The 15,300-nt window shown below is 46.9% G+C and overlaps 1 protein-coding gene and 1 long non-coding RNA gene across 3 annotated transcripts in view; one reads left to right on the forward strand and one right to left on the reverse strand.

The window, feature by feature from the left end:
• The window catches only part of AIFM1 (apoptosis inducing factor mitochondria associated 1), a 218,338-nt gene that overhangs the window by 53,601 nt on the left and 149,437 nt on the right, over positions 1-15,300 (forward strand). For both annotated transcript variants that reach the window (XM_085607644.1, XM_085607643.1), the window contains exons 7-8: positions 6,069-6,199; positions 13,648-13,738. In XM_085607644.1, coding sequence (XP_085463770.1) covers positions 6,069-6,199; positions 13,648-13,738 — 222 coding nt within the window. The remainder of the gene's footprint in view (positions 1-6,068; positions 6,200-13,647; positions 13,739-15,300) is intronic.
• The window catches only part of LOC146825647 (uncharacterized), an 82,486-nt gene continuing 75,906 nt past the window's right edge, over positions 8,721-15,300 (reverse strand). Inside the window, exons 2-3 of the long non-coding RNA XR_014962166.1 lie at positions 9,415-9,736; positions 8,721-9,148 (exon numbers count right to left, since the gene is read on the reverse strand). This is a non-coding gene — a long non-coding RNA (uncharacterized LOC146825647). The remainder of the gene's footprint in view (positions 9,149-9,414; positions 9,737-15,300) is intronic.

Genomic DNA, 15,300 nt, shown 5'->3' on the forward strand with positions numbered 1-15,300 from the left:
GTGGGGGTAGATCCGGATGCAGCGGGTATATCGTGGACTTATCCCAATTCACCCTTAGTCCCGAGGCCGCCGTAAATTCCGTCAAAGTCTCCCAGAGGGGGGTCAAGTCGTCCGTGATGTCTCGCACATATATTAACAGGTCATCAGCGTACAATGAAACACTGTGCACCGTGCCTGCTGTAGGGATGCCCCAGCGCTCCCCCTCCTGCCGAAGTCGTATGGCTAGGGGCTCAACTGCCAGGGCAAAAAGTAAGGGATAATGGACATCCCTGCCGCGTGCCCCTCTGGACCGCAAACTCCACCGAGATGTAGCGGCCCAGGCGCACTCGCGAGGTCAGTCCAGTGTACAGTAGGTGCGTATATGCGAGGAGGGTGGGACCAATGTCCGTCCGCTGCAGAACTGCAAAAAGAAACTGCCATGTGAGGGAATCAAAGGCCTTCTCAAGATTTAGGATGAGACAGGCCGCCCGGGGGTAAATCCCCTTCACCTGATCTTGGGTGTGGAAAACCCGGCGTATGTTCTGGGATGTGCGCCTGCCGGGAATAAATCCGCACTGAACCGGGTGGACCAAGGGGCGTATTATTTGTAGGTATCTATCCGCAAGTATCTTCCCGAGGAGTTTGCAATCGGCGGACAGCAGCGATATGGGGCGATAGGAGGCCATTTGCTGCGGGTCCCGATGCGGTTTCAAAAACGTCACGAGTACTGATTCGCTCATAGATTTCGGTAACTCTCCCTTCTCCAGCGCCGCCGCAAACATCACTACCAATCTAGGGGCCAGGTGTACTGAGAATGTCGTGTAGTATTCTAGTGGGAACTCATCTAATCCCGGAGCTTTATTGCGGGCTAGGGCATGTAGGGCCTGTGTCACATCTGCCGCTGTTATTGTTGTGTCCAGAGCCTCCCTCTCTGTCCTTGTGATTTGTGGGATAGTCAAGGGATCGAGGAATCTATCCACTACGGTTTGTGGGGTAACGGCAGGGTTACTACATATCTCCGCGTAGTAGTCGCAAAAAAGCCCCAAGAATCTCTGTCTGGGACCGCACCAGTACCCCCCGGGAGTCCAGTATCTCGGTGATGGGCTTGACCTCCGTGTCCTGTCTGGCCAGCCACGCCAAGAGAGTGCCAGTTTTGTCCCTCTTTATGCATCCGTGTAGCGTACGATCTGAAATTGTACCGGCGGAGATCCGCGGAGGCGTCCTGATAAGCTGTTTTTGCTTCGGCTATACGCTGCATCTCTCCCTCGGATGTGGTATCCCGTTTAGTGAGAGCGGCTAGGTGCTGCTCCGCCTTGGTGAGTGCCTGTTCTAGTACGCGCTTATCTCCAGTTATTTGCTTCAAACACTCTCCCCGGGCCACCACCTTAAATGTGTCCCATTCTACTAACGTGGATGACGCTGTACCCGCATTATGTGTCAAGTAGTCTTGGATGCTACCCTCCTGCTCGTGCCGGAAGACTTGGTCCGATAAACAGTCCCGTGGCAAGCGCCAAGTGGGGATTGGTGGGTGTGGGGGCCGCCAGTTTAGCCGGAGAATGTTGGCATCGTGATCAGAGATGACCCTGCCCATGTAGTCCGTGTGGGCAATCTTGGGCAATACAGCTGCTGAGCATAAGAATCGGTCAAGACGGACGCGTCAATTGTGCGGGATGGAGTGAAAGGAGTACAATCGGGTCAGGGGGTGGCGCATTCGCCACGCATCGGTGAGCGACCAGTGTGTAATCCAAGCCCAAAATCGTTCGGTTTGCCTATGTGCCGGGGAGTGCGTCGTAGGGGGGTGCGAGCGGTCGAGGTTTAGGTCGAGCGTGCAATTATAGTCTCCTCCCAGGACCCAGGGTATTGAAGCAAAGGGGGCGAGGACCCCGGTGAGGTGGTCCCAAAATTTGTCTTGTTCTACATTGGGGGCGTAAATGCTACCGAGAAGTACCGCCTGCCCGTCCAAAAGGCCCTCCAGTAGTGCATATCTACCTTCTTTATCTACCACCCTCCGATGCTCCTGAAAGGGGGTTCCCGGTCGCACCCAGATCAGTGCAGAATAAGCTGTGTCACATATGAGACCCCGCCATTTTGACTGCAGTTTCCCGACCTCTTTCGCAATGAGATGTGTCTCCTGCAGAAAAGCAATCGGGGTATTGTGACGTTTTGCATATGAATACACCGCATATCAATTGCGCGGAGTGTGAAGCCCCCTAACATTTAGGGTGAGGATGGTGACATCCGTGTGTGTCGTATTCGCTGCCATGTCTTAGTGTCTGCCCGCCATGCGCGGGGCCTGCGTCTATTGAGGTGCATTAAGCTCGATCGGACGAGCTGAATGAGGGTGCCTGTACCCCACGAAGCTGTTTGGCCGTGGGTAGTGGGTGTCTGGATCCGTGCCATTCCATGCGGGGGGTTGGGGAAGTACTGAACTGGGGAAACCAACTGAAAAATTGAGGTCGGGAAACATTCCCAATGCCAAGGACCCATCGCCAAAAACGACGCGTCCAAACCTGCTTACCCAATTAAGGTGGGTACAACAATGTATAAGGGGGGCGGCAGTGCATGAATGCAGGGCCAGATACGAATTGGGCCATCAGTAGGAAAAATGGACGTTGCTCATACTTTATCAAATGTTGGGACAGGTGCCTATACTCTGTGTGTGGTGAGGAAGCGTACTTATCACTATGCCAGTCTCGGAAGTCCCATCTCATTTCGCACAAGATCTAGATTGTTCATCAAGGATGAGGTCCGCCGTCTGAGGAGTGACCATGGGGGGGGGCGTCACAGAGTCCTACCCCGACACTGTTCCATCGCTCTCATTCTCTCCTTCCGAGGTAAAGATATGCGGCGGTCGGTCTATGTCATCCGTCTGGGGAGACGCTTGCAGATCGATCACTGCCTGCAGTGCCTCCCTGCGTTCTTTCACAATCTGCTCAAAATCAGGAGAGTCCTGGGTGCGTGAACGGGATCCGCCACTCACTCCACCTCGTGGGCGCCTCTGCGAATGCCTCCCGGATCGTGAGAGCTTGGGGTGCGGGTCTCTTGTGATCTCTGCCATAGACTGTCTTGTGCAATGCAGGTCCGCCCAATCCTGTGCTTCCGTTGCATTAGCGAACAATACAGTGGAACCGGCGTGGACCACCCTGAGGCGAGCTGGGAAGAGCAGGGAGTATTGAATATTCTCACGTTCTCGACGTTTCACATTCAGAAAGGAGGACCGTTGTTGTTGAACTGCTCTTGCATAGTCTGGAAACACCATGATCCGGTGATTGTCGACCTGCAGGGTGCCCGCCACTCGTAGCACCGCATCCCTGTCCCGAATGTGAAGGAACTTTGCTAGCATCGGTCTCGGGGGCGCCCCTGGAGGTGGTCTGCAGGCCGGGACCCTGTGGGCCCTCTCCATGGAAAAGAATGCTGAGCGGTCATTTTCTGGAGTGAAGGATTTCACCCACATTTCCAAGAATTGCAGGGGGTTCGTACCTTCAATTCCTTCGGGTAAACCCAGTACGCGGATGTTGCAGCGTCTTGAGCGTCCTTCTAAGTCGTCCGTACGTTCCTCCATGATGGTGAGGCGGTGCAGTACCTCCTGCAGTGTCTGCTGGTGCTTTCCGATCGTTGGTTGTATGTCCTCCATCTTCTTCTCTCCGTCTTTCATTCTGTCCGCTAGTTTCCGATGGTCGTCGCGGATAAGGCCGATATCAGTCGCTAGTGTCCCAAGCCGCTCCTCATTGAGACTCTGGAATGCTCAATAGCGGCCAGTACCTGATCCAACTTGACGGAGACTGAGGGATCGGCCTGTGGCTCTGCCGCACTCACCCACGTCTGGGTTTTAGGCATCTTCTCTGGGGCTGTCTCGGGAACCGCCATTTGTTGGGTCCCCCTAAGTTTCCCCATTGCTGCAATCGGGGTACTTCAGTGCGCTGAGCCCGTCCACCGAGTACGTGGGGCTACTCCCCCCCCCCCCCCGCCCCCCCCCCAAGGAGATAAGGGGGCCACTCCGTTGTCGGTCCTGCCACCACCAGCGACCCTCGCCTCCTCTGGGTGTTTCTGCGCCCTTCTGCGGAACGCCCCAGGTCCAATGAACACTCCGCTGCGCGTCGCTCCCCCGTAGACCACAAGGAGGCTGCCGTCCTTCGTCTCAGGAGCCAAATAATCAAAGCATATGACAGTTGCCGCCCAACCTCGTGCCTCTCTGTGGAGCGGGTCGTCCCTGGTCCGAGGAGAGGGAAGCGCCATTCATACCCCACTGGTTCGTAGTTTTTTCCTCCCTCCGGCTCGTGCTCCAGGCTCCGTTACTTTGGTGTCTGGTCGGGCGCCATCTTAAAGTCAGGCGCCGCGACCTTACATCGGGACACACCAGAGCTCCCCATCAGCCTCGCACTCACCGCTGGCACCACTGTCGTTAGGAGTCCCACGGGAGAGGTGTCGTCCCCCGCCAGTACCGCCGCGCCACTTCACTTGCGGAGCCTGTCACTGTGCAGGGTTCGCGCCGCTGTCAACATGGCTGTCCACTGCCCTCGCGCCGAACCAGGTCCGATGCCGATCACTCGCTCGGGGATCATCCAGGACTCCGCCACCCGTTATTGCTGACCTGATGCCACTGCAAGTATACGCCATGGGGAAGGTCGCCGGCGATGCCAGGGTCTTCTTCCGTACCCTCTATCGCGGACCTCTGGAGTCACCCGCCGCCATCTTGTGGCTCAGAGTCCCAGCACGGCACTTTATCTCGTCGCCGCTGCTCATCTCTCCCTCTATTCACAGTTTCCCCGCATCGGCATATGCTAGAACCGTTCCAGCGTCTGGGGCTGCGTTGGTAGGCAGGAGCAACGCCTGGTACCGGTCGATCTTCTGGCCCGTTCTCGGAGCCCTAGCAAGCTGCACCCGCCATGGTAGCCTGCTTGGCCATGCCCCCTACTCTTAATACATTTATGCGCGAGTTTATTAAATTGTTAACATAGTATATTAGCGTTTAAGTCTTGCCTTGATTGGATATAAAATAAAAAAGAACTTTTATTTTTGTAAGGTATAATGTGGTAGATATTAGCCTGGAGGGAGCTAAGTGGGCAGATCTAGAAAAAGATTGGGAGTCTTAAATTCTATGTGCGTGGTTAATTGCTCCAGTAGAAACACTAGCAGAAGCAACTGCTATGTAATGGTGCAGCAGTATGACATAATCTGAACTAATGGGTCTCTATTTCAAGTTTGTGCTATATGAAAAATAAATGAATAAATTCTCTCATCCCAGTCTACCAAAGTGGGCATTAAAGTGGACATCATTGGCTGTCATAATGGCTAATCGGTAATGCAGTAGATACCAAGTTTCACCACAATTTTTATTTTATGTCAGAAGGCGAGTCATGGGGCTTCTGCGAAAATGGAAGCTCCCCGCAAATGTCAGTTTTTGTGGGGTCTTATAGGTTGATAACATAGGAACTAAGAATAATACTGCCTTGCTTGGTGCTAGCTGATGTTTTATCGAAACAGGCATGTAACTGGTTGATGTTTAAGATGTTTTTTTTCAATATCAACCGTGGCTTGCAGTGGTAATGGAGCAAAACATGTAATCTCTGATCTTGCGTACTTGTCAAAAGTACATTCAATATTTCCTGCAAGCTAGCCTTACTCTTTTTTTTAGACCTGTGGGTATAGCTAGAAAACCACATTTTTAAAGGACTCATGATTTCACTCAGCATCAACAAAAATAAGTTTGACACAAAATGTATAGTGAATCAAAAGGGCAGGCACATAAACATAATGTCTTTTGGATTGTTTGGTGGCTTGTAACAAATTATTTGTGGAATTGCATGACAAAGTGTAAAGCCTATTGTGTTGTCATGAGGATAACACTTTCCATTATAAGGCACTGGTTCACCTAGATGCACGCGAGTCAAAACAGCAATTATTTGGACTTCCTACCTATCCTCACAAGCTTTTCAGGGATCAAGTAGAGACTTGTGGACCTCTATTTCTGTCTTTTCCATACAGAATATATTATAGTGATTGTGAACTTCTATCTCTCTTCTTTCCCTCGATTTGAAAGGAACATTCCCTTGATGCAAAGCCTAGATTTGTTTTTTCTTTCTTTAAAGGTGTTGATCATATCAGAAGAAGATAATCCTCCATACATGCGCCCTCCCCTTTCCAAGGAGCTGTGGTTTTCAGAAGATCCGAATATTGTAGAAACATTACGGTTCAAACAGTGGAATGGAAAAGAGCGGAGGTGAGTGAAGCACCACGATGGGAATACTTAGCAGCAGTTCAATTAATGAGCGTTTGTTTTGCATATTTCAGGTGGAATTTTATCCTTTTTCAAACATGGTTATGGATGGAAATGATTGTGTGCACACTTTTAGCTCATGGCAGTCTTGTATGCCGTAAGAGTAGTGTTTCATTGGTTGTACCTTGTCTGTGCCTTAACAGAAGGGGGGTCTTACTTTATGTAAATTAACATCTCTTGCACTTTAAGTATTTTCCAAGACCCAGTAAAATAATGCCCTTTGTGTTCAATGCCTTCACCAGTATCCACTGATGTGCAGGGTGTGAGCTGTGTGAGCATTCATTTAATTAAGCCCACTTCCTGGAAACGTTCCATAAATATTTATGCAGCACTTGAAAAGTAACAGATTGGTGAAGATCAGTGTCAAAAATTCTTTTAGTGGAACAAGCTACTTTAGGCTGAACTGTGATCTTAACCTCACAATAAATCTGGAGTGGATTATAGGGGGAAACCGATACCATGTGAAATGTTAGAGTACTGATCCAATGCCTGCCTGCCTGTAAATCAACTCTAATTTTAAAGTGTAGGTAAAATCTCCAGCCACCAAGCGATAATCCTGTGTGTCTTTAACTACACTTACTCCATGGGATCATCACTAATTTGCAAAGTCTATGTTCCCATCCAACGATGGAGCAAAAAACAATGAAAATACGAACCTGGAAATTATGACAACACAACATACACTCAAACTTAGGAAACCAGTTGTCTACGTTATCGTTTGTGGAAGAGCATGCAGGAACCTGTATTGTATATTTTTAATGTTGGGAGATCTTTTTGAATGATATGGGTCTATCAACCAGATTGAGCTGGCACATGGCAAACACACATACCAGCTAATTGAAAGTCTATGGTGAGCCAGCTTGCAGACCTATAAGGTAGTCTATCTATTCAGTATCTCCGTGCACGGCATCTAGTAAGTCAGAGCATGTAGTGTAATAGTGAACAAAGCTAGACGGTTGTTCATATCCAGATGGTTCAACGAGGTTAGAGGATGTGGTGTAATGACCAGAACTGCCGACTTAAGTACTGTGGAACCAGGTTTGAGTCTCGGCTCAGACATTCTGTGATTCTGGTCAAATCACTTAATCTACCCGTCTCTAAAAAAATAAATGTCCTTGTGTAATGTAACTGATGCTCATGTAAAGTGCTCCAATACATTCAGGTTGAGTTTGAGCTATATCCAAAAAAAACAAGAAAACACACACAGGAATGCGCCAAAGAGTCTGCCAAAGGCAAGCATGAGAGGTGGATGAAGCGTGACACTAATGCTACCCCAAAGCGGATGAGCAGGGAGGTGGCCAACAAGTCACCACTGAGGAAACTATAAGTTTGGTTAGGTACACGCAGCATGAGGTGCAGCGAGAGGTGTGGCAAAGATTTACAAGGGATCAGCACTCAGAGATGTCATCTCATGATCCATTGTACTCCTGCAAACCTGCAAGTCCATAGTAAAGGGTAGATATGTTTGCACCATTGAACGACTTAGCACCAGGTTTGAAGTCATGGTGCCTACTAGTGGTGATATCCACCACCGCCACCAAAATCTATAACCTTGTTTTTTTAAATAGTGCATGCCAAATGTAATGGCCCCTGTTGCCAGTATCTAATGTCTCTGACAGTAGACCATACGTCTAACTCCATGTAGGGATATGAATCCAAGAGTAAGGAGAAATATGCCAAAGGTACTCCTGTTCTGCGGTTTACGGTCGCCTCCTACTGCCATTTACACCGTGTATCTTAATAAAAACGTTTATATGACACACTTCGATTATCACAACAAGACCATCACAATAGCAGCAGTCCTACCTCCAGGAATACTATATTCTCACCCTCTAGAGTCAAAGTACAGGCCTCTTTCCAAGTTCAAGCAGTGTGATGGCTTCCTTCACCTAGTCCTGCCATTCTCACTGGTTCCAGCCAGCAGGGTCACAAACACCTGGGTGGTGGATTTTGAGGCTCATGGTGATTTGAGTACTCCATCAGCTTGTATTAGCCTTTCCCCTTGAACAGCTTCAATATTGTGATTGCCTGGAAACAAGACTTGAATTCGGTTCCCTCTGGCTTAGCGGTCCTCTCCCCAAGAAGGAAATCCACACCACTGTCTTTCTTTAGGTGAAAACTGATATTAGCTTACCTTGGCTGTTAGCTTACAACCCATTCCAGCTGTCATTTTAGACAGTCTCACAACATCGAATTTGTACTCTTCTAGATCGAATGATAGATCGCATGGGCTACTTTCCTGGAATTCAGAAGCATTGTTTTAGTGGTTGTGAATGCCGATGAACAGTTGGCTGAAGAAGTGGCATTAAGAACGTTATTTTTAAATTTAATAATTGTTCGGTTATAGTGTACACAGGCATTTCAGTAAGGTAGTAAAAAGAGGAAGAGTACATCTACACCAGTGTACGTTGGTCTTATGGGCATTACTTGTTTGCACTTCCATGAATAAAACATGCATCTGAAGGCATATTCAAAAATGTTTTTTATTCACCACCATTTTAATTTACCTCTCAGTCCCTTATATTCTTCACAAATTAAAAATACAGATATGCTGTGTGTTAAACTACTCATAGAGAATAAAATCAAATAATGTTACCTGGTAATAGAGAAGTTAAAAACTAATAAGACATTGAGTAATGCTTCTAAAAGTAAAAGGCAAATGCCGTAGAAAACTGGCATGTCAAATGAGAATTCTAAACTAATACACCGTGTCGAGAAGTACAAAGTAGACGTCACAATTAAACTTGATGTTCAACCGATTTTCTTTATTTTGTCGTGGTCTTTAGATTTAGTGAGGGGAGGGAAGATTTGTGTCGCTTGGTCGTAGTCTTCACAGTCAGTCTTCGGTTCAAACGTACCACCACGTCTTCGGGGCACAGGATGTCCGTTTGGCTAAAAAAAAAAAAAGAAAGGGGCACTTGTTAGTGCAATTGAAGAGGCCAATATGAGGGGGAAGGAGTGAGAGACACAACACCTCCTATAAAGTAGAGTGCGGGATGGGGGAAGCCGTCACCAGGACATCTCGGGAGAAAAGAGTTGGGGGCGTACATGCAGGCGGTCTCCGATAGTTAAAGACCTGCTGCCGTGTCCTCGCCTTCCCTTCCCTCTACGGTCGCCAAGCCCACCCGACACCCAGATCCCCGAAGACGTGTACGCACCTTTTTGAAGCTACGACCCTCCGGGGCCGTGGTACGGCGGTACGTCCTCCTTCCGGTCACGGAGCTTCTCCGGTAGGCGCTCGTCCGGTCCTCCTCTCCTGGGCAGCACCGTCTTCCGTTCTTCGGTCTCGTCAGGAACTCTGTCGAGGACGCTCTCGTCCTTCTGGTCGATGACGACGCCTCTCTTGTCCTCCCAGGCAATATGGGACTCTGTGATTGATCCGTCCGTCCTCCAGAGGGCAGGTCTTGTTTCCGTAGCGGATTCATTAAAGGGCCAGCTGTCGTTGTATTTTCTGTTGCTCTCGACTTTGGAATCCGGTAACTGCGGAGAAAAGAGGAGACCGCTAGAGAGACGAGTCTTCCATTGGGTCCCCTTAGGCTCTGGAGTCCGACACACAGTTTAAGACAGCCTTTTTTATGTTTATATTCATGTTATTGACTTTTAAAAATCTTGATCATAACCAGGAAATCACAGGCAAGTATGCTTGTTTCCGTCAACTCGTAAACGTCAACTGCATAATCTTCTTTCCCAATAATTTACTCTATCTCTTTTCTTATGTCTAACCCTCACCAGTTCCTTTTTTTTGCTGGAGCTATCCGAGCATCTATTGGCGGTCCTTCAGTAAACTATTTCAATTGGTCCTGATGATCGTAGAAAGATTTAAAATATTTTTTTTCTCTGAATATGGATTTTTTGTTAACCTATTTTATTAGGTTTTTTAGGTTTTTTAACAATGTTCATCCATTATTAGACAAGCATTTATAATGGATGCATCAGACTGCTCAATACAATCTGATTTGGAGGAACCCTTGTGGGTTCCAAGTTGTGTTATCGTACATATTATACAACATTATACAATCTTGCTGGTCAGGTCTGTTGAACAATATTTTACACGTATGTATTTAACAATATTGCAGGAGTACATGAAGAACTGAGAAGAGAGTAAGTGAAATGGAGCAATTAAACTAACCCCACCCCTCCCATCCTTCCCCTAACTCGGCTGGCCCTACTCTATCTCACCATCTTGACGATGCGCTCCTGTGGCATCTCCCACTATCTAATAATGAATTTGAATGTGTACACTTGTTATTGTTAGATCACAGGTCTATGTACAAAGCTATTCGCTGGGGGCCTGGGTTAGTAGGAACTCCTACTGATCCTGTGCTACAGGGACTGGTGCCGGTGCAAGTGACTTGAAAGCTTCCCAAAAAATATCTCATTCCATGGAAATGGCATTTTTGCGCAGCCCTCAGGCTTCTTCACGCCGAATTGCCATGCTTTCTGCTCTACCCCATCTCACTACCTCCCCATGCCAAGCATGTAGTGGTGGGGGTTCGGCTGATTTCCACCGCATTGTGATGGAACGTTTAGCCATGGGTAGGGCTAGGTCTACAAAGCGAAGCTGTAATTTCTGCGTTTTGGAGCGCCGGGTCAGTCCTAACAGACAGCTACCTGCTGTGCTCGGCACAGGGAAACCTGTCGCCGAGGTAACCGTTGCAATCACATCTGACCAATAATGAGCAATCACCGTGCACAGCCACAGCATTTGGATCAGCTCTGCTTCTTCTAATTTACATCTGGGGCAGTGGTGTTGCGTAGCTGGGAACATGCGCTTCAGATGATGTGGAGTGAGATATGCCCTGTGTAATACCATGTACTGAATGAATTTAAATTTGGTGTTCCGTGGAATATTTTTACGGTATTCTAAAATAGTACACCATTCTTTGTCAGTTAGCTCTTTATCTAGGTCCGTGGACCATCTATTTCGTAAGTCTGTCAGGGGGATTCCAGTGTGTGCCATGATGCCTCTGTACAACAATTTAGTGAGGTGGTGGCCTTCCTCCATGAGGTAGGTCATGTGAACCAATTTGTGTTGCGCGGGTGCCACCCTGTGTGGGGCCCAATGTTTTTTCACATAATGGAGGATTGCAGCGTGTGTAGGATATAACTTGTCTGTGACCCAGCTGTGCCTGGTGAAATTACCATGATCCATGAGGGTGCCGCCATCGAACAATGCGCCCACTGTGGTGACCCGGCCCTCAGACCAGGCGAGGAGTCTCCGTTTAGTGAGTAAACCGGTAGGAGTGGGGATTCCTATTAGCGGCGTGTTGTCCGAGTATGGAGGACAACGTTGTGTGTAATGGAGGGATTTTTTCCAAAATGTGAGCGCGGTACGGAAAAGTGTTGGGGTGTCTGGGGGTATAGTAGCCCGTGGTAGCAGTAGGTGTGTAGCTCCCCTCGGTCAATTTCGGAGGATGAGTAACCAATTTCGTGCAGGTTACGCCCTGCCTGCCAGTACGACAGCCATTGTAGCTGGCTCGCATTGCAATAGACGCGGAAATTTTAGACTTTAGATATTATGGTTCTAGTTATCCCTTTATTGGAATCCTTATTGATTCTGGGCAGTAACTGAGCCCCACATCTGAATGTATGAACTATTCTTGGCTTGTTATAGTTTCTTTATGGCTTCAGCTGTAGTTTTGACGGCTTAGGGATCTAGGCTTTGTTGTCTCTATGCTAAAACGATTGTTTGAAATGTTGTATGCCCCACAGCACCACTTCTGCTCCTATTACCAACTGAAGCTAATACGTTTTCTTTTCTGACTTAAATGAAGCTACATGATGGACCCTGAGTAGGATAGGATTCCTAAGCACTGCAGCAGCAGCCTTCTTAAAGCATCCCCAAGGATAGGCTGAGTCCTTCCAATGTTACAGTTCTGCCTCACTGTATTCTGTAATGAGAGATAATTTAGAGCTCCATATATTGGCCCAGCATCCATTTGTTATGTAATGTATCTAACTTATCTGTTCTCAGCATCAGTGGCAGTTGGTGACATAAACAAATGGTGGGGAACACAGTTAAACACACACACTAGCACTCACAAACAGCCACACAAACACACACAATCAATCACACCGTGAGTCAGGAAGGCAAAAAACATACATACGTTTCACTTCCCTTTGCCTGCAGCACACCCTCATGGTCTTCAGTCCATGGCTCCGATGACTTCGAGCACAAGGTGACATATCAAAGCAAACTACACCTTATCCAATCCAGGCGCTGTTCTCAAGCAGCATGAGAGCAGGGTCTGGATTGACTGGAGCAGGCTGCCTCAGTGCTCCTACAAGCACTGGAGACCTGTGCCTGCTCTCCAACCCAGCTGTCTAAGACCGCTGGGATGGAGAGTTTGAACTGGGCATGTCGGTTTGGCCGTAGCAAGGTAGATAGCCTAACCGACATGCGCACTTCAAAGTGAAGGGGCCACTCATCATTGCTGCTGCTCTGTCCTCTCCGTCTGGCAAAAAGCTGGATAAGTAAAATGGTAATAAAATAATTTGTATTACTATTGTATTTTTCCAGCTACCTGCGCAGCTGTGTTGGGGGGTGGGGTTGGGGAAGGGGCTCGCTGCTACTCCGCTCTTATGGAGGCACTGCCACTACTCCGCATCAGCCTCCTGCTCCTTCTTGACTTGTACTGGCTGATACCTTGAAAGACTTCGCAGTCCTAGTTTTAGTTTGCAAGGATATCCTACCTCTTGCCCACTGCATAACCAACATTATTTTTCCTTACCCCTGCCGACAATAATCCATAATTGGAGAAGTCGGCAGAAAGGAGGCCTTCTAACTCTCTACCAGTTTTGCGGAACAGTGTGGAGCCTCCCTTCCGTGTCAGATTCCTGTCTGCCATAACAATGAGAGGATGCTGCTTGCTGGTCGGCTGGAATACAGCTGCTGGGACTTGCATTATGCTCCTTGGAAGAAAGCAGACCCAACATTAACTTGGTACATGAAGACTGTGTGTTCTGTTAGTATTCTCCAATGTTGCAGCTGTTTAGTATTTAGAATAGTGAGCCTCGGAGATAGAGCCACAAAAATTGTTTTAAAAAAAAGTTTCTCTTTAAAATCATTAGCAGGCATAGAACATGATACATTTCAGCATTGCTAGTGCTGCTGGTGTGTTACTACTAGCCAGAGGGAGGTAAAGATTCTACCTTTCATGATTCACCGTTCTCAATGTGAAACATTTCTAATCTGGATATAACCTTCCGCTGCTGATATGCGAATATGCTGCCAATGGTTGCTTTGCAAGAAAAAGAACCTTCATTTTGTTAGTGACCACTAGCAAAAGTTATGTTATGAATTTCTGGAGATTTGTAACTCTATCGAAAGATGAGTTTGTAATAGGTCGCACTTTGCAATGCAGTTATACATTTTCTTTTTGTCTCTCTAGTATATATTTCCAGCCAGCGTCTTTCTATGTGTCTGCCCGTGACCTTCCCTACGTGGAGAATGGTGGGATTGCAGTCCTCAGCAATAAAAAGGTTGGTGCACATTCTATCCGAAAGCAAGGGTTGCTTTCTTCTTCCTCCTTTGGGTCTAACTCTTCATCTGCCGATGCCTCTGAGCAGATTGCCCTCTATATTCAACGAAGCGATGAGGTGCTACAATCCCGAACTGCCGGGCAGATGTACTAAACATTTTAGCAGTCGCACACGCTCCAGTTCCGAACATTTTAGCAACTTTAGCAGTCACAAATGTTCTGCGTTAAAATGCTTTTTCTCTTTGTAATAATGTACTATTCCATGCTAGGAGTTTTTCCAACTCCTGAAGTAGAATTCTGAATGGTACCGATTTGGTATCAGGAGGGAGCGTGTTTTAGGCGTCCCTTCCATGTACTGAATTGTTATCATACGTATCAGTGTTTTGAGACCCACATCTTGTTGCAAAATATTGACCTTTTACTGACACCCCAAAGAAGGTGGTAATGCATTAGCAAAAGAGAAAGGGGTCTCCTTGGGATCTCTTTCGCTTTGTGAATGTGAAAAAACTTTTCTTGAAGAGCAAGCAGTGGTTCAAGAGGCCACTGCCAACTCTTAAAGGTAAAAAAAAACCATGCATTTTATGTTGTAAAAATTATTTTCTTTAAAATTAATCACAGACATGGTGGTGGGCTAACTCTGGCTGGCCACCACTTTTGTGATGGAATCCAGTCTTAGTGAGTCGCCATTTATTTACCTACCTCTTTAACATTGAGGTAGGTCGTATTATGACCCACCATGATTTTAATTTTTCTCAACCAATTTACTACACTATAGCTCGGTTCTTAAAATTCTTTATTGGTTGCAAAAATGTTGTTTGGAGACTACGACCAGTTTCTTGTGACCAGTAAATAGTACAGCTGGCCCTAGATCTTGATCTGTGAATGCATAGGGTGTATGTAGTGCACAACCTCAAACCTCTGAGGTACTTTGGTTTAGGAGTGCTCTGGAGAAGATTCCTTTGGAAATTGAAGGAAACAAAGATGCAAATGAGAGAATGATGTGTGCGTTTATTTATCTACACCATATTCTATTGTGGTTGTGTGAGAGGGCTAGACTGTGGGAGGTTTGGTACTATTCAGAAAGATTGCAAAGTGCACTTGCGATCTTGACCGTGTGTGATGAAATGTTGCTACCCATGCTTCTGAATACTAATCTCCATAATCTTTGATTTTCAAGTAGCATATCGGCAGCAATGTCTGCTCCACCGCAACCTTTACATATGATGGTCTGTTATGAGATTATTCTTAGAAATTTCCCCGTCTGTTTTCAAAATAAGTCATTTTTTAAAAATCATGATCGTACACAACTGAGTAAGTGCATTTCTATTGCCATTCTTTTTTTAATGATTTTATTGAAATGGTGAATTAAATGATAGTGGTGTCATAAATTAGAAATATTTGACCCAGTTTTTGTTATGAACAGCTAAAGTTATACTGGTTTCTGATTCTTTGCTGTGACTATGAACTCAAAGAATTTGAGATGCAACTTACTTTGCATGGGTTAATGAAAAAGTATCTTCAAAAAATGTTTCACCAAAATACCTCCTTTTCAATTTGATACCC

The sequence above is a fragment of the Triturus cristatus genome, chromosome 5_2 (genome assembly GCF_964204655.1).
Source record: "Triturus cristatus chromosome 5_2, aTriCri1.1, whole genome shotgun sequence".
Taxonomy (NCBI): Eukaryota; Metazoa; Chordata; class Amphibia; order Caudata; family Salamandridae; genus Triturus; species Triturus cristatus.